The sequence below is a fragment of the Castor canadensis genome, chromosome 2, assembly GCF_047511655.1.
Source record: "Castor canadensis chromosome 2, mCasCan1.hap1v2, whole genome shotgun sequence".
Taxonomy (NCBI): Eukaryota; Metazoa; Chordata; class Mammalia; order Rodentia; family Castoridae; genus Castor; species Castor canadensis.
Window position 1 is genome coordinate 64,485,796 of NC_133387.1, and position 26,646 is coordinate 64,512,441.

Consider the following 26,646-nt stretch of genomic DNA (forward strand, 5'->3'; position numbering starts at 1 on the left):
GCTCTCATTGCTCCATGAGAAAGATCGCAATTTGCCTTTCAATCTAGATCAATAAGAAGACTGGACATCTTCTGTAAAGAGAAGACGTTTTTGATAAACTTGGGTCTGCAGCAGTAGTAGTAATGATTAGAAGGTGACAAGCCAGATAGGAGGACAGGAAAGTGCATGCCTATTAGGAAACTCCTGTGAAGTCTGAAACTGTGCCAGAGTCCCGTGGTTTCATACAGCTTGCTGACCACTTTCCTATCCTTCAGCAGTTGGTCACGATACACTGCTTATACCTGATGCTAAATAATGATTTGAAATTCCTTAGCAACTTGTTAACAGGCTACTTCTTGGACTTGGCAATGCTCTGTGAGGTAAGAGGGTTGAGTGACTTAGGAAACTTATTGATGACACAGATTTTAAAACTCCCTCCAATACCTGCTTTCTTCTAGGAAGTTTGTGTCTGTGTTACAGCCCAAAGTGTGACTCCCAGGAACAAATCACTTATTCAGTGTTTTACTTTCATAAAGGTACTTATCACTTATTCTTTTTTACTTTTACATAATTGCTATTTCCAAATAGTAGCAAATTAGATTTTAAGTCTTATCTCTTAATTTATTTATTATCTCTTACTTTTTTCAGTATATTATGTACCTGTATATTTGCATAATACATGCTTTCTGAAGAAATTCACTAATGGTAAATATTAAATTAGGTAAATACTAGAGACTGCATTTTTAAATTATCTTGCCCTATCCCTTTCTCAAGGCCTGTGGACCAATTTAAGGAATATGTTTGCACAAGGTGTGTTGGTTTGCCTTTCAGTTATTACTAAGTGGAAAGTATCTATAGCTTTAACTCATATAGGGTTTTACTTAAAATTTCCATGATCAGAGACCTAAACAGGCTTTAGACTGAGATAGGCTTATTTCGTTTCACACATCTGTGGCCCAAGATACTGGTATGGGAACAGGTTGGGAACAAGAGTAAATATCCAGCCTTTGCCAGTTCTGTAGTCAGCCTCAGTGTGCCCTGCAATAGTTTTAGTATGAACCATATTAAGAAATATTTATTTTGTTTAGCTCCTCAAAAATCATATTTGGGAGGATGGAGGTCTGGTCAAGCAGTATACTGCCTGCCTAATAGAAGTGAAGTCCCGAGTTCAAATCCCAGTACCTCCAAGAAAAAAAATGTATTTGTGTAGTACATACTGTGAGTGTAGTTAGAAAATTTTAAAAGATGTATATTTTCACAATATTTAAGAAATTTTATGCCAAGCTGCCGCAGAGTTTGTTATTCTGCAGGAGAGCCTAATATTACCTTGGTGTTTGAGATCAAGGTAGAAAAGTTTAAAAACTTAATAATGGAGAAACTAAAAGTCACTCTAGAACTAGACATGTATGCATACTTAAATAGTGTAAGATTCTGTGAAAAGTTTTCAGACGTTCTTATAATGATTAATTATTAAATCAGCAGATAAACCTTTTCTGCAGATTAAGAATGAGGAAAGTAGAATGAAGGCCAGCACATTGAGTTTACTAGGCAGTGGCAGTGTCATCTGCTCTCCTCCGGCTCATAGATCATGAAGGAGATTCCTCAGATCCTTCCCTTCCTGAACAATCCATCCCTAGGATTGTGCCTGAGCCAGGAACAGCTGCTAGATTATGCTGCTCTCAAGTGGTCCCCTGCACTGTTGGCTTTTGGAGAGTGAGGGCCACCGTGAAATCTAGAAGTCAGTGGATGCCCACTATCAGTGTCGCAGTCACTGAAAGCTGAGAGTGCTATGTAGCATCACTGCCTTGACTACCGACCTGGCTTTGGCATCTAACTTCCTTTCTCTGGTTTCATGTTTTCTCTCTGCAGGATACAGCAAGACTTTCACTGCTGCCGTTGGGAGTACTGGCTCACACACATCCAAGGCCATTACTTTCCTCAACCTTGGTGGGTGAGGAACACATACATCGCTCAGTTGTGCCTATTCTCCCAGTTTATGCCAGGTCTCATTATCTGCTGTCTTGTTTTCTTCTCTGTGCACCCCGTTTTCTCAAGCATTGGCTTATAACGACAATCACTGACCTCTTAAGCCTGCTCAACTCCATTAGCTTTTGGGTGGAGGTGTGTCTTCCTGCTTTAAAGAATCTGGTCTGTGATCTTTCTTATGGTTTTGGTAGTCTTTAAAAAGCCCTTTGTTGGCATACAAATAATGACCATGAATAAGCTAGTACCTCCTAGCCTTTGACAAATGATACTGTATGTTGACCCTTGATTCTAGAGGGATAAGAGCCTTTGGGAAGTTGTCCACTCCCAGTTGCTAATCATGAAAACCTTCTAAGTCTCATTAATGCTTTATGGACCAGCTTGAGTGAGTTGTTTTCACTGAGTAAGTATGGCGAAGGAAGCTGAGGGGTAGACTGGGCATGCTAAGGAATAATGAAGAAAGTAAAGAAGAGGCTCACTGTATCTCCCTACTAAAAGAAGCTTTTAAAGGCTAGTTGGGATGTGAGGTGCAAAGAATTTAGCACAAGAACTAAGTGATAGATAAACTGGTGCTTGCCTACATGTGGGGCCTGACACAATATTTACAGAAGGAAAGCTTCCAGTTTAGAGAGCATGATTTCTTGATATGTTTTCCCATCCCTGTTCCCCAGTCCATCTGCTGTCATGACAAAGGGTGAGGAGGACTGAGAGTTTGGCTCAAGTGGTAGAGTACCTGCCTAGCAAGTGTAAGGCCCTGAGTTCAAATCCCAGTACCATAAAAAAAATTGCTATAGACAAAGGGTGAGGAAAGTATGATGTGAGGGGACTGAGAGAAGCAAGAACCAAAAATAGGTTCACACAGAGACTTTGAATGATACTGTTGATGAGGTGTGTGGCCCATTGTGACATGATTTCAGAACCTGTGGGAAATGGCCTTAGGGAGGCCTAGCTCCACTGCTTCTTGTGATAAAGGAGAGAAATATAAGGTTTTCTGCATCTGGAGCTTGATGCTTATCCATGATGCTGTGTCAGCATCCCAGTTCAACAGCAATGTGGAAACTTTCCATTAAAAACCCTGAGCTTTTTGTGAGGGCTAAGGTGTCTTCCTCTTTGTCCCCCTGGGAATGGGTTAAAAAGGGCAGGCAGATCTAATCTGTGGTCCTCAGAGTGTGGAGAGGGCAGAAATACTAGAGCTTGGGAAAATGGGCTGTCTATTAGAGTTCCTCTTTCCAAATAAGGTTGGTTTATTTCATAGGCACAAAACTGTACCAAGATTTAAACTGTTCTAGAAGGAATTTTTAGGACAACAGCATTACTTTTTTGAGTGATGTCTTTTACTATTAATTGCTTTTAATTTCCCTGCATTGTTATGTTATACCATTCAAAGGGGCTTATGTTGATTATAATAGTAATGAACAGAGTTAAGTATTTTTCCATGAACCCCATACAGATCTGTATAAGAAAGATATACATATAAATAAAAAGCTGCCATTTGATTAATAAATACTATAAGCTAAATATTTTACTTACTTTATCCTTACAAAAATTCTGCTTGGTGATTGTATCCCCATTTTACAGATAATGCAACTGAGTCTTAGAAAGGGTGAGATGTGAGCACAAGCTTCTTTTCATGTCTCTCTTGAGGGCCCAATATCCATTTCTCATTGCCATGACAAATTACCAGACTGAGGACTTAAAACAACACAAATACTCTGTGGCAGGCATTTCCCTCCCCGCCCCCATGCTCTGGTACTAGAGGTTGAACTCAAGGCCTTGAGCTTGCTAGGCAGGTGCTCTTATCACTTGAGCCACTTTTTGCATTGGTTATTTTTGAGATAATAGGGTCTTGTTTTATGCCCTGGCTGGCCTGGACTGTGATCCTCCCATTTTTGCCTTCTTGCATAGCTGGGATGACAGGAGTGCACCACTTTGCCCAGCCATTTGTTGAGGTGGAATCTTGTGAACTTTTTGCCTGGGCTTACGTTGAATCCTCATCCTCCTGATCTGTACCTGTTGAGTAGCTAGGATTACACATGAGAGCCACTGTACTCAGCTTCTGTTGCAGTTTTGAAGTTCAGAAGTCCCAAAGGAGTGTGAGGAACTAAAATCAAGGTATAGGCACGGCAGCTTCCTTCCGCAGGCTCCCGGGAAGAATTCATCCCTTGCCTCCTCTAGCATTTAGTGGCTAGTTTTTCTTGGCTCATTGGCCATATCATGTGAGTTGCTTTTGCCATACATGGTCCTCTCTTTTCTGTACCCAAATCCCCCTCCACTGCCTCCTTACAAGGACTTTTATGATTACATTATGGCTCCACCTGCACAATCCAGGATACTCTGTCCATCTCAAGATCCTACTCCCATCTGCAAGGTCTCTTTATCACAAAAGGTAGCATATTTATGGGCTCTGAGATCAGCACATGAATACCTTCAGGGCCGTCCTTTAGCTTACTACAGGTACTACTAACATTTCTGATGAGACAGACATTCTTCCTGTGAGACTGTCCTGTACACTGGGCATTGAACATCCCTAAAGCTGAGTCATCAGGTGCCAGTGGGAAGCCCCAACCTACCCTAATGATCATGACAATCCAGAATATCCTTCCATATTTCCAAAAGACCCCTTCCCCAGAGACACAGCACCACCATGATTAGGTGGTTAAAAGTTGTTTTAGAAGTTTCCCTAGGCCATTTCCACTATGCTCCACTAGATCGTTACTCGTGTTTTTCTACAAAGGTGTTGCCATAATAATATTATATTATGTTCATTTGTGTTTTAACACCACTTAACCTTCGTGTTCTGAAACACTTAACTGGTTAGAGTTTTAGATCTTCTTTCTTTCTTTTCCCACAGAATCTTCCATGTCAATGATTAGCATGTGTTTCTTTGCTTCTTAGAGAAAGGAGTCACTTAACATCAAAATGTTTCTGCTAAGTGAAATTCACTGCTACCCTGTGAATTTCTCTGTTTTTGTAAGACCCTAGAAAAATTATTGGCAAGGGCTATTTCCACCCTCCTGTTGTCCAGGACCCTATTTTTATACCATGTGTCAATCTGAGTACGAATGGCTCTGGTTACACAAATGCCTGAGATAGGGACCTCAAAGATGTGATTCTAGGCAACTGGCCATGAAAGGAAATGAATTCACACTTCACAAAATGTCAGAATGCCTGTGGAGATTGTCTTGATGAATATTAATTTAAAGCTTCTGTGAACAAAATGTTAATGACGATGAAAAGTGGATCAACACGGGAAACTAAGTTTTAGTTTTCCATGGCCAAAATGATGAAGAAAATTCCCATTATTAGCTATTCCCAGTCTATCAAATTAAGGAATGATTCATGTTGCTTAGTATTCTTCTTGCCTAATTTCCTCTCGATCATTCATATTCTCATAAAGCCACAATCAACTTAGAAACAAAACTACAGGTATACACACATAAATATGGCTAAATGTCCAAAGAAAATTAGCCACAGACAGAAATAAATGTGATCTGGCTACTAAGATGAAATGTATAGGCATCAGACAGCTTGTTATTAAATTGGTAAAAAGTTTTGTGTTGGGAGAGGTTTAAAGAAAAGTCGAGTTTATATGTAGTTCTGGGCTTTATCTGAACTTGTATAGCTCTTACCATATGTAGATGACATAAATCTTTCTCTCTACAGGCTATTATGTGGCTGTTTACTTACCCGGGCATTTCTTTCATTTGTTGAGCATTCAACATCCAGACCTGATTTGCCACAGTCTGTTTCTGACAGGTATGACTATAGCCCTTCTCACAGGTCTGGTCCATTTGGGTGTGCTTTGACTTTGATATGTGCTTGGGTGAGAAGAGGGTCTTTTATTTGCTAATCTGCTTTATTCTTTTATTTTTGCCAGAAAACAACAAAATGATTGATATGCTACCTCCTAACCCTATACAGTCACTGTCAGTTTCCCTGGTACTGGATCAGTGTTCTGGAAAGCTCTATAGAGTGTTCCTTGACCAGTCATACTTATTGTGGTTCCTATGGAACACATGCCTAGACTGTGAGAAGATGGCCACATTGCACTGTGTGCTGTCATGTGGCCAAGACCCATGTTTCTTGGAAGACCAGGTGAGAACATGGTTCATGTTTAAATGTGAGCAAACAGACAATACCAAATGGATATATTTAGTGGTAAAATGATCACAACTTATGTTTAATTTGGTAATAGTTAAGTGAGGATTATGGCCTCTGTCTTGACTTGAACATATTCTTTTTTTTTTAATTTTTATTTTATTCATATGTGCATACAATGTTTGGGTCATTTCTCCCCCCTTCCCCCCGCCCCCACCCTTACCCCCCCACCACCCCATCCCTTCCCTTATCCCCCCTCTGCCCCCTCCCTTACCCCCCCACTCCCTCCCTTACCCCCCCTTACCCCTCACTACCAGGCAGAAACTACTTTGACCTTATCTCTGATTTTGTTGAAGAGAGAGTATAAGCAATAATAGGAGGGAACAAGGGTTTTTGCTAGCTGAGATCAGGATAGCTATACAGGGAGTTGACTCACATTAATTTCCTGTGCCTGTGTTACCTTCTAAGTTAATCCTTCTCGAACTAACCTTTTCTCTAGTTCCTGGTCCCCTTCTCCTATTGGCCTCAGTTGCTTTAAAGTATTTGCTTTAGTTTCTCTGCATTGAGGGCAACAAATGCTATCTAGATTTTTGAGTGTCTTACCTATCTTTATACTTCCCTTGTATGCTCTCGCTTTTGAACAGATTCTTCTTTGTGGATTTCTACCAGGCCTCAGATGGTGAGGGTGTGTGTATTCTTTTGAGTACAATAGTTCCGTCATCTATAGTTTCATTTCTGTGATTTCCCTTACCCCAGATCAACTCTGGTCTGAAGATATTAAATAGAAAAATCCAGAAATGAATAATTCATAAATTTAAAATTGCACACTGTTCCAAGTAGTGTGGCGAAGTTTCCTGCCACTCTGCTCCATCCTGCACAGAGTTATGTCACCCCCTTGTCCACTGTATGCATGCTGTGTGTGCTCACCCGCCTGTCAGTCATATAATAGTTATCTTGTTTACCAGCTAAACTGTCACAGTATTGCAGTACTTGTGTTCAAGCACTCTTATTTCATGTTATGATGGCCACAAAGTTTGAGTAGTGATGTTAGCAATTCACCTATGTCAAAGAATTTCTTTTAAATGGAAAGGGGAAAATTCTTGACTTAATGAGGAAAGAGAAAAAATTGCATGCTAATTTGCTCAGAGATTGTACTACCTGTGGTTTCAAGCATCCATGAAACCACAGGTCATGAAATTACTGGACTTTTTTTTCCCATATTGTGGACAAATGTTTAGCTATATCAGTAGTATTCCAAGGAAGTGCTGGTCAAATAATGAGTTTCTCAAATACTTTTTCTCATGGTCTATCTTTGGTGTAAATATATTATCAAAGGACTAAGATCTCATGGCAAATGGTTATTACATTTTCATAATGGTAGCTTACATTTGTTTTGTATGTTGTAGCTTACAAACCACTTTCACACATTCCCTGTTGTTTAATTTTTACAGCTATTCCCTGAGGTCAGAAAAATCCTTTTACTCACATATGGTTGGGACCAATGATTGTCTGGTTAACTGATAAAATAGATATGTTAGACATTTTATTTTAACCTAAAATGTATAAATGTATGTTTATCTGTTTATCTTTTGGTGGGCCTTTTCTTTGGGAATCAGCTAATTGTAGTTCAAAGTCATTTTTCTTGCATAAAACTACTTCTTAATATGTTATCTTTGACTTCCTGTTACTTTCTGAAAATTTTTATTTCTAAGGAGGTCAATAATTTAAAGCAATCTGTATATATCAGGCATTTTAAACCCAGTATTTTAAATTTATTTCATCTGTACCTAGTTTTTTAGTAAGTATTTTAGAGACTTGCCTTTGAGTCTTTCCCAAGCATTTAACTTTCATTGACCACAAAACACTCTTTTCATATCTATATTTCACTTGTTTATAATAAATTGAATTAAATTACCCAATTGTGAAAATAAGTACAATTGGCATCAATAGGTTTGGAATGAAACAGTTTATGGATACGTGTAGAAAAACGAGAGTGCACTGTGACCAGGAAGGCCTTACCTAGCCTCAATTTTTAGCTAGGAATCAAGGGGCTTTCTCTAGCAGGTGAGGCTAAGTATGGTGACTGAGAGTCGCAGCTATAGCAGGGATTATCCTTCTCTGTCCCTGTGGTGACACTGGCTTGTGGAGGGTAAGTGGTGCAACAGTGTTTATACCAATGATGGAGCTGGACCTCACACCCAGGTTGTTGCTTCTAAGCCTCATAGTCTTGTTTTGCTTGGTTTGCTCCTGTGTCCCACAACTGTTCCCACTGGTGCGTTGGCATAACATGACCTATTCTAGCAAAAAAACCCAAAACATGCATTGCATTGAAGAAGGTTTATTTGGATGCTGGCCAAGGGCGTTTATTGAAAAGATGTGTTAAAAAAAAAAAAAACCTCATTGTGTACTGATTATTAAGATTACATTAATGCATCCTGAAAATAATGTAGAAGCGAATGTATTCTTAAGGCAATTCCAAAACAGACATAGAATTTAAAAGATGCATTTACTTACATTCATTTATTGTATACACATTTGTAATTCTTTGGGTGGGGGCAGAGGACAGATTTAAATACCCATGGAGTTCTACCATCTCACTTTTTAAAGATCATTCAGTGGATTTCTGAGAATGCTTCTGCCTGCCATTCATTTGACCTCATTCAGGAATTTCTAATTGGTAAGTATTGCTGATGGTACACTTAAGCTGAATGCTCGACCCTTTTGCTTCAGGGAAATCAGGAAGTGGATAATGAATGTCTTGATCTGTCAAAATGTGGCCTAGAGAACTTTCTTTTTTACAAACTCTATTGTAGTCAGCAGATAATTAAATTTCATTCTCTTGTGGTTTCTGTGAGAAGCTGTGGCTTTGATAGGCTGATGAGATAAAAGATAGGGTTCTGATTCTATAATCTTATTAGCGATTTTTTTTCAGTAAAATGTACCTTTAGGTCAGTTTTATGATTGGCTCTGTATATGGTGGTACAGTGTCATCTGGATAGATGCAGTGCCACACAAATTTTTTGAAATTATTCTCATTGTAAAAATGCAGAACCTAAAAAAAAAAAAAAGGAAGAGTTAGGCAATGAAAACTTGTATTGTTTTGCTTGATTTGGTTAGATTACAATGTTGACATCTCTATTCTTAGCAAATCATGTCTCTTTTCTATCTTTCAAAAATCCACACAGCTTCTTCCTATTGGAGTGTGTACCTGGAGTCAAGTAACGTGGACACACTCTTGCCATATTCCTCAGTGCTCACTTGGAACTGGGTAAGTGAACAGGTTGTATTCTGAATGTAATTAAAATCAGGTCACATTTGTGGGTCAGTTGTAGAACGTCCCTGTTAATGTAACCAGGGCTGTAATTTCATTTCTGATCAGGAACTGAGTTGGCATTTCCTGGCAGAAAAGTTGAACATCTTTAATCTGAAAATCTGAACTCTAAAATGCAACAAAATCTGAAACTTTTTTGAGAGCCAGTAGGAAGCCACAAGTGGAAAATTTCATTCCTGACCTCATGTGACAAGTCTGTCAAACTGAAGTTGCACTAAAAATAGTGTATGTAAAATTGCCCTCTGCTAAGTATATAAGGACTTTGTGAAACAAATGAATTTTGTGTTTAGAGTTGGGTCTCATCCTAAAATGATCCATGTTTATGCAAATATCCCCAAGTCTGCAAAATGAATCCCAAATCTGAAGCACTTCTGGTCCAAGCATTTTGGATGAGGGATGCTCAACCTGTACTGAACCCCTGCCATTGGCTACCAGTGCTTCTGGGAAACAATGTAGCATAGGAGCAGACTCAGGGGACCTGTTACTCTTTCTACTACCAGGCAGAAAGAAACTCTAGCATGGTATTTTTATAAAATGGTATTTTTACTTTTATGCTGACTAGGGAAATTAGCATGTTCATTAAGTTTTTATAAATGATGAATGGCTGGATCACTGCAGTTATACTTGGTAAGTTAGGACCTTCCTGGCCCCTTTTCCTAGATTCAGAAAGAAAATCCATAATAACTCAAGAGTTTCAAAGTCAGTAAAAGAGAGCATTCTTAAGCAAACACACTCCACTCAACCTTTTCTTCCTGCCACTCTGGACTCTTTCCTTTTAAATTAGGAAGTGATGACCTAAAACATCATTCATTTTTCCTTCAATGTGGTACAGTAAACTGGGGTTTGCTGGACCAACAAGTGAAAAACACACTTAGGTTGCACCTGAAAAATGTATGGCCTCTTCTTTTTTCATATTTAGGTGTTGGAACTACATGCTTAGTTCTGAGGCAGAAGTCATATCAAAAGGTTTTTTGAATAATAAATTTAATTTAAGTAACATAGACATAGGAAAATATGTTCTAGGGTAAATTGTGATGCTTTCATTTTTATTTAGATTATGTCTAAATACTGTCCTTAAAAAAGACATCAAGGAAGGGGCGGTCACGGTGGCACACACCTATAATTCCAGCTCTCAGGAGGTGGAGGCAGGAGGACCAAGGGTTCCAGGCCAGCCTGGGCGACATATTGAAACCCTGCCGGAAAAAAAGGCGTATCAAGTGTGTTTGATAAATTTCTAAATTTTTGATATGCACAATGGGCAGTGTTTTCTTGAAGGCCCTTTCTCTGTGTCTTTTGTCATGAGAGAGATTAGATTTTCATGCTTCATTGTAGCATTGTGAGGGAAAGAAAGAGCTTTCTAGGCGCCCATGTTTTTCTACAATGCTTGTGAGTATAGCTGCAGACGCTGTGGTTATGTGGTAGGAAGTCTGCAGGTTACACCACTTCAGGAAATGCGCTTCTTGGCTCCCTCTCATCATCACCCTTTGCTCTTTTGTCCTGTGTTCGAAGTGGCCAGGAGGCAGGGCTGGGCCCACTGATACCAGGGTTGGGTTCAAAGGGCAGGTTTGAGGTCGCCATTCATTTGCCTTTCTCAGTGCTCTGTGGGGCACAGGAACCTTCATGAACATATACAGAGTGACATGAGGAAGTCCCTCAAGAACAATGCAGGGAAACCCACAGTGATAACCCCTGAGTACTAAGCTGACTTGGGGGTTTACCATGTTGCTTTAAAACTTCTTGCGGTTAGAGTTGGTTACCTTGAAGGCCTCTTCTAATCCTGAAGTTCTGTGAGTTTCCACTGATCTTTACCAATGATAAAAGTCATTTTACGTTTTCCTCCTCTAATCCACAATTGGTCTTAATGCTACAGCCTTAGTTAAACCTTGCCACAGTTGAAAACATTAATTGCACACTTTGGTATGGAGATAATTGACTTGCATTTTTTGAAGATACTAGAACACAGGGTGCTCTTATACATAGATAATCCTGAATTATCCTTTGCAAACAATTATAACTGTTTTAATGTTCTTGTTATACCTGTCTTAAATCCTATTCATAATCTAAAACTAGTGCCTTTGTTTTTGGCAGTACTGGGGCTTGAACTCAGGGCCTCTCTGGGGATTTGAACTCAGGGCCTCCAGCTTCAGGGCCTGGCACTTGCTAGGCAAGCACTCTTAAGCCCCACCCCCAGTCCTGTCATGCAGTTTTCACACTGCTGTGACGGATCTTCTGTTGCTGAGTGAAGTGTACAGTACTTCTTATAGGCTTTATGTTGTCCCACAGAGAACTCAGTTTCTCAGATGTTCTGAAAGTGTACTTCTCTCGTCACTGATGCTGGATTTTCTAGGGATATTGTATGTCAGTAGCATCCAGGTCCTTTAAGCTCCAGACACTAGCTTCTAATCTTCTGTAGCATCATCTAAACTGTTTATTCACATATCATTGACGTTTTAAAGGGAACCTGTTGACCAGAGGAGAGGCCAACCACACAGTTAACACAGAGACACATTTTTCACAATAACCGTGAACTGAAGGCAATTTTGGGAGTTCATTTTTTAAGCTTGTCTAAATGCTCACTAGTTAGAATGCGTGAATCATTCACCTTTCAGCTTGGTGTGGAACCAGTGCTGTAGAAACTCTGGATGGGGACTTCTTGCCTCTGAAGTTGGGGTGGAAGTGTGTAGAAAACCTTTCATTCAAGCTATATAAGAATCCCATTATAAAGACTGGGAGTGTGGTCCCCTGTAATCCCAGCTATTGTGGGGGAGGTGGAAGTGGAAGGATCCTGGTTTAATCTGGCCCAAGGAAAAACACGAAACCCCAATCTGAAAAACAAACTAAAAAGGGCTGGGGGAACCAGGTGCTGATGGCTCACGCCTGTCATCCTAGCTACTCGGGAGGCCGAGATTGGGAAGGTCAGGGTTTGAGGCAGCCTGGACAAATAGTTTCTGAAATCCCTCCTCCAAAATAAACAGAGCAAAATGGATGGAGGTGTTACTGAAGTGGTACAGTGTTTGCTTTGCAAATACAAAACTCTGAGTTCAAACTCCAGTCCCACCAAAACAAAACAAAACGAAAAGGCTTACCGAAGTGGTGGAGTGCTTACTTAGCAAGTGCAAGGCTCTAGGTTCAATCCCCAGAACCATACACACACACACACACACACACACACACACACACACACACGCACACACACACGCACACACACGCACACGCACACACACACACACACACACGCACACACACACAAAATAGTAATTTTGGTTCCTTTTTGTGAGGCAAAGGCCAACTGTAATACATGTAAGTAAAAGAGAAGTCAGAGGACGAAGGAGTACAAATAATGGAACTTTTGCTTTATTATTACTACATTTGATGGTACAAATAAAATTTGCCTCAGTTCTTAAATGTGTTTTAAAAAATGCAATGTTTTCTCTGTGTTCTTTCATGATAATCTTTTCCTTCTCTTTAGCTGTTCCATCCCGTCAGCTGTTATTTAAAGAATGGTTCCCTTCCCAGGCAAGAGATAGGCTGTGTTCACTGCTATTTATGCGCCACGAAGTTTATTTAAAGTAGAAGTTAGCACACTGGAAGCTGGCCTCAGCCCTGTCTGCACAGAAGAAACTTCCTGAGGGCTTACGCCTGCAGTGGTTGATACTTGAGCAGTGGCATGTATGTTTTTTCCCCACCGTAGGAAATTCCTGGGATAACCCTTGTGACGGAAGAGATCTCATTGCCTCTGATGAAGGTAAGTTGCTGTCAGTGAGACAAAAGTGTGACTGGGCCTCTGCTGCCCCCAGTAGCATGGTGGCTCCACAAGGAATTGCAGGCTGGCAGAGTACACAGGGGCTCTGGAGAATCCTTCCCCAGAAATTTTTAGAAATACTGTCTTTGGAGCAGGAAGTTTTCTGAAGATAGGAGGGAATTACAGGGCTCAACTCAAACCATATCCACTAATACTTGCTACCAGGCCTCAGGTTTTTTGTTTTGTTTTTTTTCTTTTTGTGGTGGTACTGGGGTTTGAACTCAGAGCCCTGTACTTGCTAGGCAGGTTCTCTATACCTTGAGCCATTGCCCCAACCCTTTTTGCCTTATTTATTTATTTACTTTTTATTACCATATTTTATTTGCAGAGGGAGATTTCATTGTGACATTTCCATATGTACTTATAATGTACCTTGGTTAGATTCACCCCATCCGTCATTCTCCCACATCCCTTTCACCTCCCCCTTCTTAAAACAATTTCAGTGCTTTGTTTTGATTTATTTCTTTATTTGTGGTATCAGGGCTTAAACTTAGGGCCTATATTTTGAGCCACTCCACCAGCCCTATTTTGTGATAGGTTTTTTTTTTTTTGCAAGATATGGTCTCTTGAACTATTTGCCCAGGCTGGCTTTGACCCATGATCCTCCTGATCTCTGCCTCCTGAGTAGCTAGGATTACAGGCCTGAGCCACTGGTGGTGCCCAGTTATTTTTTAAGATAGGGTCTTGCTTTATGTCCAGGTTGCCTGGACTGAGATCCTCCTACATACACTTCCCAAGTACCTGGGATGACAAGTGCATTCCACCACACTCAGCTTTTATGGTAAGATGGGGTCTTGTGACCCCCTCGCCCCCCACAGTTGGCCTGGAACTGAAATCCTCTCTATCTCTGCCTCCTGAGTAGCTAGGATTAGAGGTTTGGGGAACTGCACCTGGCTCAAACAGTTCTTAATGGAAATGTGCTAATGAATTATCTTTAGAGAGCCTGGGAACTCTTTTTGCTTCATTTGCAGTCACTTCCTTAAACAGGTGTGCACATACACAGTGTCCAATGTTACAAACATTAGGTACTCTGTGCTGGGATTATCTGATTTCCTCTGTTTCTGGTAGGAGCCTATCCCTTTCTCAAGAGTGGTTTGCACGGGCTCCCTGTGTGGCGTCAATCAAGCTCAGCCCACCTCCTTCCTACGCACATTAAGCTGTGGCTGTCAGTCCTTCTGTAGTCTGGTGGTTTCAGAAGTTTCAGAGTACAAACAGGGGTGGGTGTGTAAGGAGGAAAGAGTGTGCATGTAGTTTGAAGGAGGGAGGGGTCTTTAGCACAGTTTCCCTGAAACTCCCTGTTGTTTTTGGCATTCCTCCTGGTGATCGCAGCTTGGTGTAGACTGGGAAATCTCAGTTTCTGTCAGCAGCAGCTCAGTGTTTTGCAGCCTCTCATTGACATTTGGACCCATAAAAGGCAGGAAGGGCCTGGGTAGCTGGGGAAAGGCCATGGTGCTGCCCTGGGGAGAGAGAGTAGACCAGAGGATGGGTTAGTGGTTCTAGCTTTTGGTCCTGAGGAGAGTCCCTGAAGGACAGACTGACCAGCTGTCTCCAGGCAGAAGTATGGAGCCACTGGAAAACCCTGCTAATGTAGGAAGATGAATGGAAAGCAAAGAGTTTTGCTACATTGTTTCTGCCCCTACCAGAAGTCCTACCAAACTCATAATGCATGAATTATTAATTAATTAATGATTTAATTGGTGCTGAAGATTGAACCCAAGGCCTTCAATATGATAGGCAAGTGCCCTCTCACTGTGCTGTACCCTCAGGCTCCTGAGTAGCTGGGATTACAGGCATACATCAACATGCCTGACCAGAAGAAAATCTTTAAAAGAAAGAAGTATTACCCATGATTCTGCAGTTTCTAGTATATAACTACTTTCCCCCTTTCCTCTGGTCTTTGTCATGGGAATACACATTTTACCTAAGAGTGATGGTGATCTAGAGACATTTGATAAATATTACAGATTATAACGGATCATAAATGTTTTTCATGTTGATACAATGAACTGATGGTGCCTAAAGATTCTGTAGGATTCCACTGGGTCACTGTGTCTTAATTTATTTAACTAACCTTCTGGACATTTAGTTTCTCTCTAGACACCATTTAAAATTTTGGGAGAGACTTGGAGTGTAGCTCAGTGGTAGAGAGAGTGCTTGCCTCACATGTATTAGGCACTGGGTTTGATCCCCCCACCCCCAACTTTTTTGCTATTAAAAATAATGTTTCAGTGAATATTTTAATACATACAGTTTTTCTTTTGATTCATTACTGTAAGGTTAAATGCTGGGAATATCATTGGGTAAAAGAACTCTGTCAATTTCTATAGATTTAGATTCTTATTACTAAACTAATATTCAGCAAAAGTTGTGATTAATTACATGGTAGAAAAGGATTTATGAATTTATCAGTTTTATCATAACCTTGTCAGCATTGTGTGTTTTCATTTAAAAGGGAAGCTCTTTATCTCTTTCCTCCCTGGCTTATTCTAAGAATATGATTTGGCTTTGTTTATTTTTGTACTTTCTTGTTTTTGTTTATTTCCTCTCTCTCTCTCTCTCTCTTTCTGCATAAAAGGACATGTTTTGTGTCCTCTGAGTTCTTTCCTGTTTTGCCATTCCCCATTTTTCCTCACTTTCTTCTCCAAATTAGTCCTTAGCACGTGGCTCTGCTGTTCTCATTCTTCCTTCCCTCAGGGGCTTGGGAGCTCTTCGGTGATTCCACATGTATGCTGGGAGTGAGTTACCAAGAGTAAGTCTGAAAAGATTTCTATACAACAGCCTCCATACACACATGAGCCATCAGGGGAGGCCAAAGTCCTGGTACTCAGGAGACAAGGGTACTGACTCTGGTGTGACCTGTGTCCTCTACCTACCTCAGTGGCTCAGCATGGGAGACTCCCATCAGTGCATTCTGGTTCACAGGACACCTGGCCTAAGGGCTCCTATTTGTTTCTCCATTCTGCTTGCATCATACCCCTCACTACAAGTGGCTGCCTTTGCCTTTGACCTACTTCTTCTACCCCAAGTCCCAGCTTAATTATATTGTGATGGACCCACTTGCAGTGGAGCCTCCCACCACCTGCCCTTCCCTTGCCCCAGTTCTAAGACTGTTCTTGCCATGAATCCTCATGACCTGAACCACAAGTTACGTTTAGGATGAGTGCTTGCTGCTGGACACTGCTTGAGTCCCAAGGAGTTTACTCTGACCGCATTTACTTCCTCTCTCCTGCCTAAAGAGCTGGGCAAAGTGAAACTAGATCTCCTCCTGCTCTTTCTGCAAATTTAGCATGAAGAGGGAGAGCACTTTGCAGATGTCTAATATGTTTCTGTGTCTGAATGTTTATGTCCCCCCATTCATATGTTGAAGTCCCCAAGGAGATGGTTTTAGGAGGTGGAGACTTTGAAAGGTGATTGATTAGGTTATGAGGGCTTTGCCTCATGACTGGGATTAGTATACTTGTTAAAAAAGACCCCAGAGAGCTAGCTTGTCCCTCTGCCACGTGATGTCACAGAGAAAACACACTGGTCTAGGAAGTGGGCCCTTGTCCGATGCCGACTCTGTCCACATCCTGTCTCAGGGCATCCCACTCTCAAGAGCTGTGAGGACTAACTGTTGCACAGAAGCCATCAGTTTATGGTATCTTGTTACAGCCGCTGGAATGGACAAAGACATGTGAGCCTGTTGGGGTAGGTAAACCAGTTAAATAAGAAGTTTGTCACCTGAAAGACAAAGGACTTATTTTTAAGTGGTTTGCCAAATAATTTATAAAAATTAAACAAAAAGTATATTGAAACAAGGTCTATGTTTTAAAAGCCATCAAGTGACCTTGCTAAGAATGGCTTTGTCTCTCTGTAAACTGTAGGTTGCGCTAAGGAAGTAGCAACTTTCATAACAGGTTAGAAATTGTCCTTGATTCTTATAGTAAGAAGAGAAGTCATTAAAACTATTCAACCACAGGAAATGTGTGAAGATTAAAACCAAGGGACAATGACTTAGTCAAATATAAAAATAAAAGAATGAGCTTGCTACACACGGAAGTATTTTAAAAATTAGACACTTTTTTGGTTTTTGAGACAGGAGCTTACTATGTCACCCAGGCTGGCCTTGAACTCAAGATGCTCCTGCCTCAGCCTCCTGAGTGCTGGGATTCCAAATGTGCACCACCACGCCCAGCTCAAAAACAGATATCATTAGTGTATTGAATCATAGGCTTAGAGAATGCTAACTACTTGATCCAGACTGAGCAGGCCAGAAGGACTTAAAGCCCTTTCCTCCGTATGGCCTCTCAAGTGTAAGGGTGATGCTGCAAGTGTCTGTCCAGAGCAAACAGTCCCTGAGCAACTGGGATAAGCACTGCTGTCCACCCACAGACTTGCTCCTTTACTCGAGAAGTGTTTTAAAAATATGTTAATTTGACAATCATAAAGGACATTTCTTTCCTTGACTGCCCCCAGTATAGACAGATACTATCACGTAAATAAAAGATCTATTAGAGATCCAAAGTGTCAGCGTAATCATAATGGAATAGCTCACAGTTTTTTAATATTAGAATTGTTGATTTGACAAAGATGTAGCAGTGCCACAAGGGTCAAGTGGCTATGTGGCAAATACTGATTTTCCAAAGTTCAGTTTGCACACATTTTCTGGGACAATGAGTTTCAGTAAGTTCAATTGGTAATGTAAACCGTAATTTTGTGATGCCATAACAAATATTATAAACAGAGCCTCATTCTTGCCCTGTCTGTAGAGATGGGGTTTCATCAGTCTATCTCCTAGCTGATAAAATTGAGGGATAGACCCGGGATCAAGGGTTTCTATTTATTTATTTTTTCCTCTCCTACCAGCCACTAGTCTGTGCTGCTCTTATTAATAGTTTTGGTTAGAGACATAATGTTCTGTTTTAAAGGTGGAGATGAGGGAAATAGCTTAATGTTGGATTTCTCAAGGCATACACTATGAGAAATAGTTAGTCATTACATTAAAAAAAAAAAAAAACCCAGTTAATAGAACCACCCAGCTGGGCAAGGAAGTGGATTTTTTTTTTTTTTTTTTTGCCAGATAATGAGGAAGAAGGAGGAAGTCCATTTATATTCAGGAGACCTTGAACTTGCAGCATACAGTTCCCTTAGTGTGCCGCCTCAGGAAATCTAGTCATTTGTCTTGTGCAGGAACATTCCTGTTGTTTAGTATGGTGTCTTGCTAGCTTTTTGTCCACATAGACATTTTCCATTTATTCCTTCTGTGGGAGAGATAGCGAGTGGCTGTGCTTCTCTGGGCTGTAAGGAAAATTTGAGACTGAGATGGGGTGCACTGAAGAGCCAAATTGGACTGATGCTTTAGCTCTGCAGGCTGTGTCGTGGCACACAGGGGAAAGGGTTCTCGCCAAGTTGGCTGCCTCCCCTAAGAAGATGCTGCTTAATCAGCAGAAGTAGGACCAAAGCCAGAGGGCCTTTTAGAAATGAGAGGCAGATGTTTATTCCTGGCAGTAATTTGCAGATGAGCCAGTACCACAGGGCTTTTTTGTTTGGTTTGGTTTTTGGATCAATTGGTAATCCAAGTTATAAAGGGAAACAGCTCTTTTAATGTAACCCACTGGTCCTTTTGTTCAATTAATAGTTGTGACGGGCTGCATTTGGTAACTGTTTCATGGCATCCTAAGAGACAAAATGAGATTCTTTCTGAAGAACAGACTTGGAATAATTTTTCTTCTTACAAAATGAATAGTTAAGCCAGGTGTGGTTGCACATACCTTTAGTCCCAGCACTAGGGAGGCTGAGGTAGGAGGACGGAGAGTTCAAGACCATTCTAGACTGTATAGCAAGCTCCTGCCTCAAAACAAAGAAAGTTATTCCTTGAGAATCTGATTACTTCTAGTCTACTCCCCCAGGAGTAGCTATATTCATAGATATTTCTCTTACAAAACACTTCGTGTGTAATTTTTAAAGCATTATTCACTGTTTTCAAGCAGCTGGTGATGTGAGTCTTGAGCTGGTGGCTTTGACTCTGTGCTGTCATTCTTGATGGGTATAACAGTCAGTGCCTTCCATGTTGGCCTAGTGTCAGATGGCTGATGGTGGCTTCCTGGGCTTGCAGGTTGTCCCCGAGCACAGCAGTGAGATTCTGGGATGGGTTACCACATCTAATACTCTGTGTCGGAGCTATATTTGTTCTCTGGCTTAATGAGCATACTGGTGTTAACTTGGCATTTCAGATCCCTCTAGGACAGGCCTTAACCTCTATAACCACCTCTCCTATTCGTTAATACAATCACAAGTCTTCACACACCCTTTACACCAAGGCATGGGTTGAACGCAGTGTTTGAAGCAGGAGGGTGACTGGGTCACTTGGACAAGCTAAAGCAGTGTTTTCAGCCCTGGATTAACATGAGAATCACCCAAGGAATTGAAATACTCAGAAGGCTCAGGTCACACTCCAAACCAATGAGATCTCTGGCAAATGGGCCCCAGGTGGCAGCTGAGGCTATGGCTCACATGCTGGAGGCTGCTGTCTTCACAGAGAAGGAAGTGAGTGCCCTGAGTATTTGTTCTGTCTACTGCAGTGCCTCTGATCTAACCTACAATCCACATTCTGTTCTCTCAGTCTTTGCCCACTAAAAGTTCCTCCTCTCCTTATCATTCACTCACTCAGATCCACTCCATCTCTGGGCCATATCTGTTTCCTGGTCTTCCAAACAGACCTTCAATTTATAGTGATCTCTGAATTCTAGCAACCTAAAAACTTTAGTCACTTGTCTGGTAGATACCAAATAGTGACATGTATACTAATTGTCTTTCTCTGTATATCTTGATATCCGTGAATAGAACAGAGATGATAATAGGTCTGTCATCTCCCCGAAAGATCTATAAGTTCATGTGAGACTGTTTGGGACTTTTGACTGACAGTATTTCTTGCTTAAATGTAAGTTTTCATTTTTGTCTTGTTTTAAATTCAAATCCCTTCTTACTCAGCAGGGTTGAACTATTTTAGACTATGGATTCCTCTCAAAATCTGATGCTAGGTATAAACTATCAACCCCAGAAAAGTACTTATATGAACACACTCCCTTTAACATACAGTCAGTGGGGGTTCTGGCTCCTTTGAAGCCTGGCCATGGGCCTGACAAGATTCGGTGTTATCTGTTGTCCTTGGCTGACACAGGTTATGAGGAAAAGGATTTCTTTCATGAAGGAATGAGAAGAAGGTAGTTTAATATGGGAAGGATTTTTCTTAGCAGCTACAGTGTGAGTGGAGTCTTTTGATACCAGGACAACGTTTGGCCTGAGAGAACAAGGCTGGCGAACAGGTAGAGGGAATCTGAGTTTCTTTCCTCCCTTATTCTGTCCTAGACAAGGTCTGAGTGAAGTCCATCATGGGATGGTTGTGGCAAAGCAGGGATGGTCAGTAGCCCAGCTGACCAGTAGATGTCACCACAACACCAACTAGTTTACTGGCTTTGGCACTAGTGTGCCTGAGTCCACACACAGGACAAGAGAGTTGTAGTAACTCACTTGGGAACTTAGTGGTGCCAAATGGTTGCAGGGCTTGTCTTTTGTATTTTTCTTAACTACAAAGAAGAAACAAGGAATAGGTAAGGTACATTCACTGTAAATAAAGAAAAGGCGAGGAGTCATACCATTTCCCTTGGAAACACTTCCTTAATTTTTGAGCTTTTATAATTGCCTAATGTGGTTTTTAATACACTGATGAAACATGTTTTTTTCTTTGTGTCTGGGAGAAGGGGTATTAGCTAGCCAGGCATTTTAGGCTTCTAAAACACCAAGTTTTAAAATATCATGTAACTTACTTTTTTGATACTTTAAAATCTATTATAAACCAGCTTTGTCCTTTCAATAAAAAAATTGGGTCACATGCTATTATTTAACATTACAGCATTTTATTTGATTGAAGTATATTTATTTAAGTTCTCTTATTTTCTTATAACCCAGTCAACTCTGTTACTGTAGTAGGCAATAGCTCACTTTGTTTTATGGGTACACATGGAATAACTGGTTCTAGTCCAATCTTTTACAAATGTACATATTTTGGTAAGAAAGAATGTATCATAAATTCATCTATCATGGTTTAAAAAACCAATTTGTGTCAGTAGATCCTTCAACATTAAACAGCATTAGCATTGCATTTTATTTTTCAAAATATAAATATAACGGGTACATTCATGCTTTGGGGATATGTAATAATTAATAAATCAAAAACCCAGCAGGCCAGTTGGTTCTGTCTGGGAGAATTTGACACCTGGCTGTGAAACTAGTTTATTTCATCCTTTTCTTGATTTCTAGGTTTTGAAAAATATCCTTGGAAATAAATAAGTTTAGCAGGAAAGTAAGCCTCTACTCGCTCCAAACTGTATGAACATCCTCTGACTGAACATAGCATTGTTGATGCCTCCTAAGCAGGGAAAATGGCTCTCTGGGGAGGAAATGACTTGTGTTTAATACTGGCTTCCCTGTTGAACCCAACCCAGGGAAATCCTATTGGTTTTGGAAAATAAGCAGCAGTTCTGTTGTGAAGATAGAAATGAAGTAAAGAGGCCAGATTCCAAGTCTTCCTATTTTAGAGATCTTCTGGGAACCTGACTGTCATCTTTGTGGAAAGTATTCATGCAAAAATGCTGCCACCATGAGCTGTACCAGTGAGATTTGGGTGATCCTTCTGTGGTTTGATCCACAGGGTCTGCTTCTCAAGCTTGCTGATATTTCTGTCTCCTGCAGGTCCATAGCTTGAAGGGCTACTGGGAAAAACTGAACTACAACCTGGAGTATGTTAAGTACACCAAGCCACACTTACACTATCACAACAGTGTGGTTAGGAGAGAGTGGCACAACCTGGTCTCTGAAGAGGTATGTGTGGCCTGGTTAGAGCAAAGCAAGCAGCAGAAACAGCGTGAGTTCCATCTCAAGGCTGGCTCACATGGGCGGCCCTCTTCCCAAATGTATGTTGTCATTGGCAAGGTGCCCAAGCAGGAAAGTAAAGTGCAAAGTGAGCACAGCACATCTGTAGTAGAACAGCCATTAATGTCCATAGCTCAGATGTGTTCTTGAGTTAATTGTATAGTTAAAAATCGAGGCGTTCCCAAATTAGTGGTGGTTAGAGGTTAGGGGGAGAAAAGTCGGTGAGACTGACTGTACAGTGACAGCACAACGCGGATCTTTGGTTTTGTATCTTGATGGTGGTGGTAATTGTGGGATATGAATCTGCACACGTGATAAAATCACATAGGACTATACACACTCCTTGTATCAATGTCGATTTCCTGATTTCCATAGTGTAGTATAGTTATGTAAGACACAAACCGTGGGGGGAGACCGGGTGAGGAAGACATGACGCTATCTGTAGTACTGTCGTGTGTACTTTAGCACTGGTGAATGTAATTGACTTGCAACTTTTTAAAAAATTTGTTGTTGCTTCAGAATAAAACGTTAAAAATATTTAAAAAGGAATATATGTTCTGTTTACCCAGAATGTATATTTCCCCTTTCTGAAGCTCTTAACTATATTGTACTATGACCTTGATATAAAAAAGTCACCCACAAAACCTTCACCTTCCATGTTTCTGACATGTTTCCACTCCTAGAAAACAGGAAAAAGAAGGTCCACGGCATATGTGAGGAATATTCTTGATAATGCAGTAAAGTAAGTGAAAAAATTTAAGGTTCTTGTATCTGTCATGTGGTTATCTTTTACCTTGTTGGCTACTCTTCAGAGAAGAAGCTTACTTTTGTTACATATCCTCAGCTGTCAGCTTCTTGGGCCCTGTTCTGGATTTGGTGCTGGAGTTTCTTGTGGGATAATCTTATAGGTTAATCCTTATGCACTTACTTGCACTGTGGGATGGATGATTTACAGTAGGTAAGTGATGAAAAGGCTCTTAGTAAGGACAAAGGAAGATAGTAGGTTGATTTAAAATTTAAGAAAGCAAAAATGTTAGTGGGCTGGGGAGCTTGCTCTTATTTTGAAAGTGTGTTTTCTGGATAATGAGTCATCTCAGAGTGCCAAAAGTGTAGGCCACATTCCAACCTCTGTTCTGTTTTCTGCCTCCATTTTTTCCAATAACTGAGAGCTGCAATTGTTCTAAATTATTGCCATTGTTGACACTAAATAGCTTGGAGATTTCTAATTGCTTTTGTTAAATTGATTAAAGTTTTCGAGGTTTCCAGTAGCCTGAGAACAGTTTCTACAGTGGGGTTTGAAAGGAGGATATCTATATAGTATTGTGGCTTTAATTTTTTTAAATGCTTCCTGTGTGAATAACACGGCTATTTTCTTTGTAGGGTGATTTCTAACATAGAAGCAAGGAAATCAGGTAAGAAAAAACTGTAAGAAAGCTTTCTGGATTTTAGTGTTTTGTTTACAACACTGTTCTTCCCAGCAGCAGCTTGGCAGAAAAATTACTTTTAGTATAATCAAGGCAGCACCCTTCAATATCGCCTTGTTAGAGTGACACACAGTCATCGCCACATCTGTCTTGGCACCAAGACCTTAGAGACAGCTGCTGATGTGCTTTTGCTGGCCGAGTCCCTGGGAGTTGGCCCTCTGGGTCTCGTCATTCCTCCTCTCACAGTTGGTCTGATTGGCATGCCCTCTGGCTGTGCCTGCAGAGTGCCCTTGGGCAGCTCCCTTGGCTTGGGCTGCTTTCTCTCCAGCTGTCTAATCACATGGGGTCTTTGACTTGTATGTGCCTTTCATTTTGGTTAAAACTTGGGCCTGTGCTGGGCTCTAGGAGCCTTCTCGTAAGCAGTGTGGCTCTGCAGGAAGAACCCAAACTCAGGAGCTAGACAGAACCAGACTTAAATTCCAGAATTGCCACGTACCAAGTATGTGCTACAGGCGAGTCATCGACACCTTTATACATTGTCCTTTTCAAGGCTTGAGTGAGGGGAAAATGGTTCACATAGATAACACTTAGCACAGTGCATGTGGGTACCAGATGTTGATTGCTTTATCATTTGTGGGAGATTGCTAACCCGTCATTTCTAAACCAAGTGATAGGTATAATGTTGGTGTAGAGTGTGGACAGGGTGGGGGTGGTTGGGGAGAGAGGGAGCTTGGAGGAAGCTGATAGCCAAGTTAAGTCTTGACAGACAAAGGAGATTTAGTCAGGGGTGACTGGGGGAGGGAACTGCTGAGTATATGCAAGTACACACCTTTTTGGTCTCGGCATCAAGGGAACACTTTCATGCCTCACGAAGGCTGGCCTGAATTAAAGAAGTTGCTGCTTTTATATCCCTGCCTGTGTTAGGAGCTGAGATGTTTTAGGTTTGTATTGAGGGACCTCAGGAAATTAATTTAGACTGTGGGTAACTGCACACCTGCAGCTGTGCACACAGTCCAGTGAACCATCACGGTGAACTTGGTCTCAAGAGAAGCAGCCTCTGCTCCTGTAACCAGGCCAGCTGTGCCTGAAGCCAGAGGCCCTGGCCTGCCATTCAGGGTATGACTATGGAAGACTCAGGGTCACCCTCTTTGCATTGCTAGGGGATTTGAGAATGTGGGGAATGTTACTGGTTTAGCTGAGGTTTTGGTTGTGTCCACCCCTCCTGCTTGCTTTCAAAACTCCTCCTGTGGCCATTAGTGTACTGGAAACTTCCACTCCCTCTCAGGAGCTTTGCCTGTACTAGTTTCTGGTGAAGAGTGCTGTCCCCACCTGAAACAGAACACTGTGAGGCTCAGGGCTGTGGGGTTCACATTCTGAATAATTTCGTCCCAATCCTGAGGGCTGAGTAGGATTGAGGCAGGATTTCTCCTAAGGGGCCAAGAAGTGTCCACATCCTCCCAGAAGGTTGTCAGACTGCTGGGCCTGGCCATGGCCCTCTGGGAGAGGAAGAACCAAGAAGGAGGGTGGTTAGGGGAGCCATGGGGCAAATCTTTAGCAAGACTGTTTGGCTGCCTTGCTAGTGCAGGACCACTCATGGTTCATGAAGCACCATCGGATTTACTCTTCCTCTCGGGTTCCATCTTGACCTAGCCATCTTTTCAGTCTGAAAACTTGTTTCCATTAGTATTATTTGCACAGTAAGTGACTGGTCTCCTCAGTCCCATATTTTCCAAAGTCATGGAACTACAGGGTCAGGAAGTAGAGAGAGCCATGCATTCCTTTCCTGAACACTGTCTCTCAAGTTATGGCCTCCCTAGAGTTGAGAGAGGCCCAAGTCCCTGTCTCCAGTGAAGCAGAGACATCCTTAGATGGTGGTGGGTCCTGTGTTGAAGAGAATCCAAAGCCAGAAACCACTGATGCTGGGGATATGTTCCTCGTTTTCTGTGTTTTTTGATCTTTCTGTGTCCGTCTGGAAGCATTATGTTTTTCCAGTGATGACAGAAGGGAAACCCAGGCTGATTCTTCTTTCTTCTAATCCATTTCCTGAAAATTGCCCTGCTTGATAACTACTCTGTTCAATTTCAGGGCCAAGATTAATGCCCCTGTTGCAGGAGGAGGACAGCCACCAGCGGCTGCTTATGGGGTTGGTAAGTGGTCTTTGGGCTTGTTGGGTGCTGGTAAATGATGGGCCTAAATGAGGGGAGGGGCTAGGCTGTATTTCTCATTCAGTTTCTGTTTTCCACTTATACTTCCAACAAACAGTTGTCGCCACCACTGTAGACCGCATGTGTCTAGTGGTAAGCGGTACATATGTGATTTCTGCCCTCTTCAGATGTGCAGGCCAGTGGGGGAGATAATTAGTTACACAAATCTTAGTCCTTCTCACAAGCCATGATAAAGAATGCATGGTATTGTGAAAGTTTAAAAAGAGGGAAAAATAATGTTTTGTGGCATTTATATATGGGGTTTAGAATGTAACACATAACTTCTTCTTTCTGAAGAAGCCCTAGTGCTAGGCTGACCAAAGAAATACAAATCAAAATAAATTAACTGAAGAGTAGAATTGGTAAATAAACCCAAAACCTTTTAAAAAGTGATGAAAGAAGCTGGATGCCATGGCTCAAGCCTATAATCCCAGCTACTCAAGATGTGGAGATTGGAGGATTGTGGTTTGAGGCCAGCCCAGATAAAAAGTTAAAGTTTATCTCAGCCAACAAGCCAGATGTGGTGGTATGCACATGTAATCCTGCGTATTCCAAAGAATTACAAAAACATGAACCCTACCTGAAAAATAACTAAAGCAAAAAAGGGCTGGGGGCATGGCTCAAGTGGTAGAGCACCTACCTAGCAAGTTCAAGGTCCTGAGTTCAAGACCCAGTGCTATCAAAAACAATGATTAAGGAGACATCTAGAAAGCCTAATAATTTTTTTAGTGCTTTGTAGACTTATGAATGTGATGTTTCCTTAAATATGGCAAGTTAAAAAATATGAGAAAAAAATATAAATCTATCTTTATACACTTGACAACTCCAGTTAAACACAGTTTTCTTGGCAAATAGAAATGATAAAACTTGACCTAAGAAGAAATAGAAGAGCTGAAAGCAGAATATGCATGAAAT

The 26,646-nt window shown here is 41.2% G+C and overlaps 1 protein-coding gene across 2 annotated transcripts in view; it reads left to right on the forward strand.

The window, feature by feature from the left end:
- The window catches only part of Gsap (gamma-secretase activating protein), a 91,462-nt gene that overhangs the window by 47,271 nt on the left and 17,545 nt on the right, over positions 1–26,646 (forward strand). For both annotated transcript variants that reach the window (XM_020187255.2, XM_074064908.1), the window contains 11 exons: positions 438–515; positions 1,849–1,926; positions 5,626–5,718; positions 5,840–6,057; positions 8,668–8,737; positions 9,246–9,328; positions 13,083–13,136; positions 21,924–22,052; positions 22,787–22,845; positions 23,484–23,515; positions 25,613–25,674. In XM_020187255.2, the coding sequence (XP_020042844.2) occupies positions 438–515; positions 1,849–1,926; positions 5,626–5,718; positions 5,840–6,057; positions 8,668–8,737; positions 9,246–9,328; positions 13,083–13,136; positions 21,924–22,052; positions 22,787–22,845; positions 23,484–23,515; positions 25,613–25,674 (956 nt within the window). The remainder of the gene's footprint in view (positions 1–437; positions 516–1,848; positions 1,927–5,625; positions 5,719–5,839; positions 6,058–8,667; positions 8,738–9,245; positions 9,329–13,082; positions 13,137–21,923; positions 22,053–22,786; positions 22,846–23,483; positions 23,516–25,612; positions 25,675–26,646) is intronic.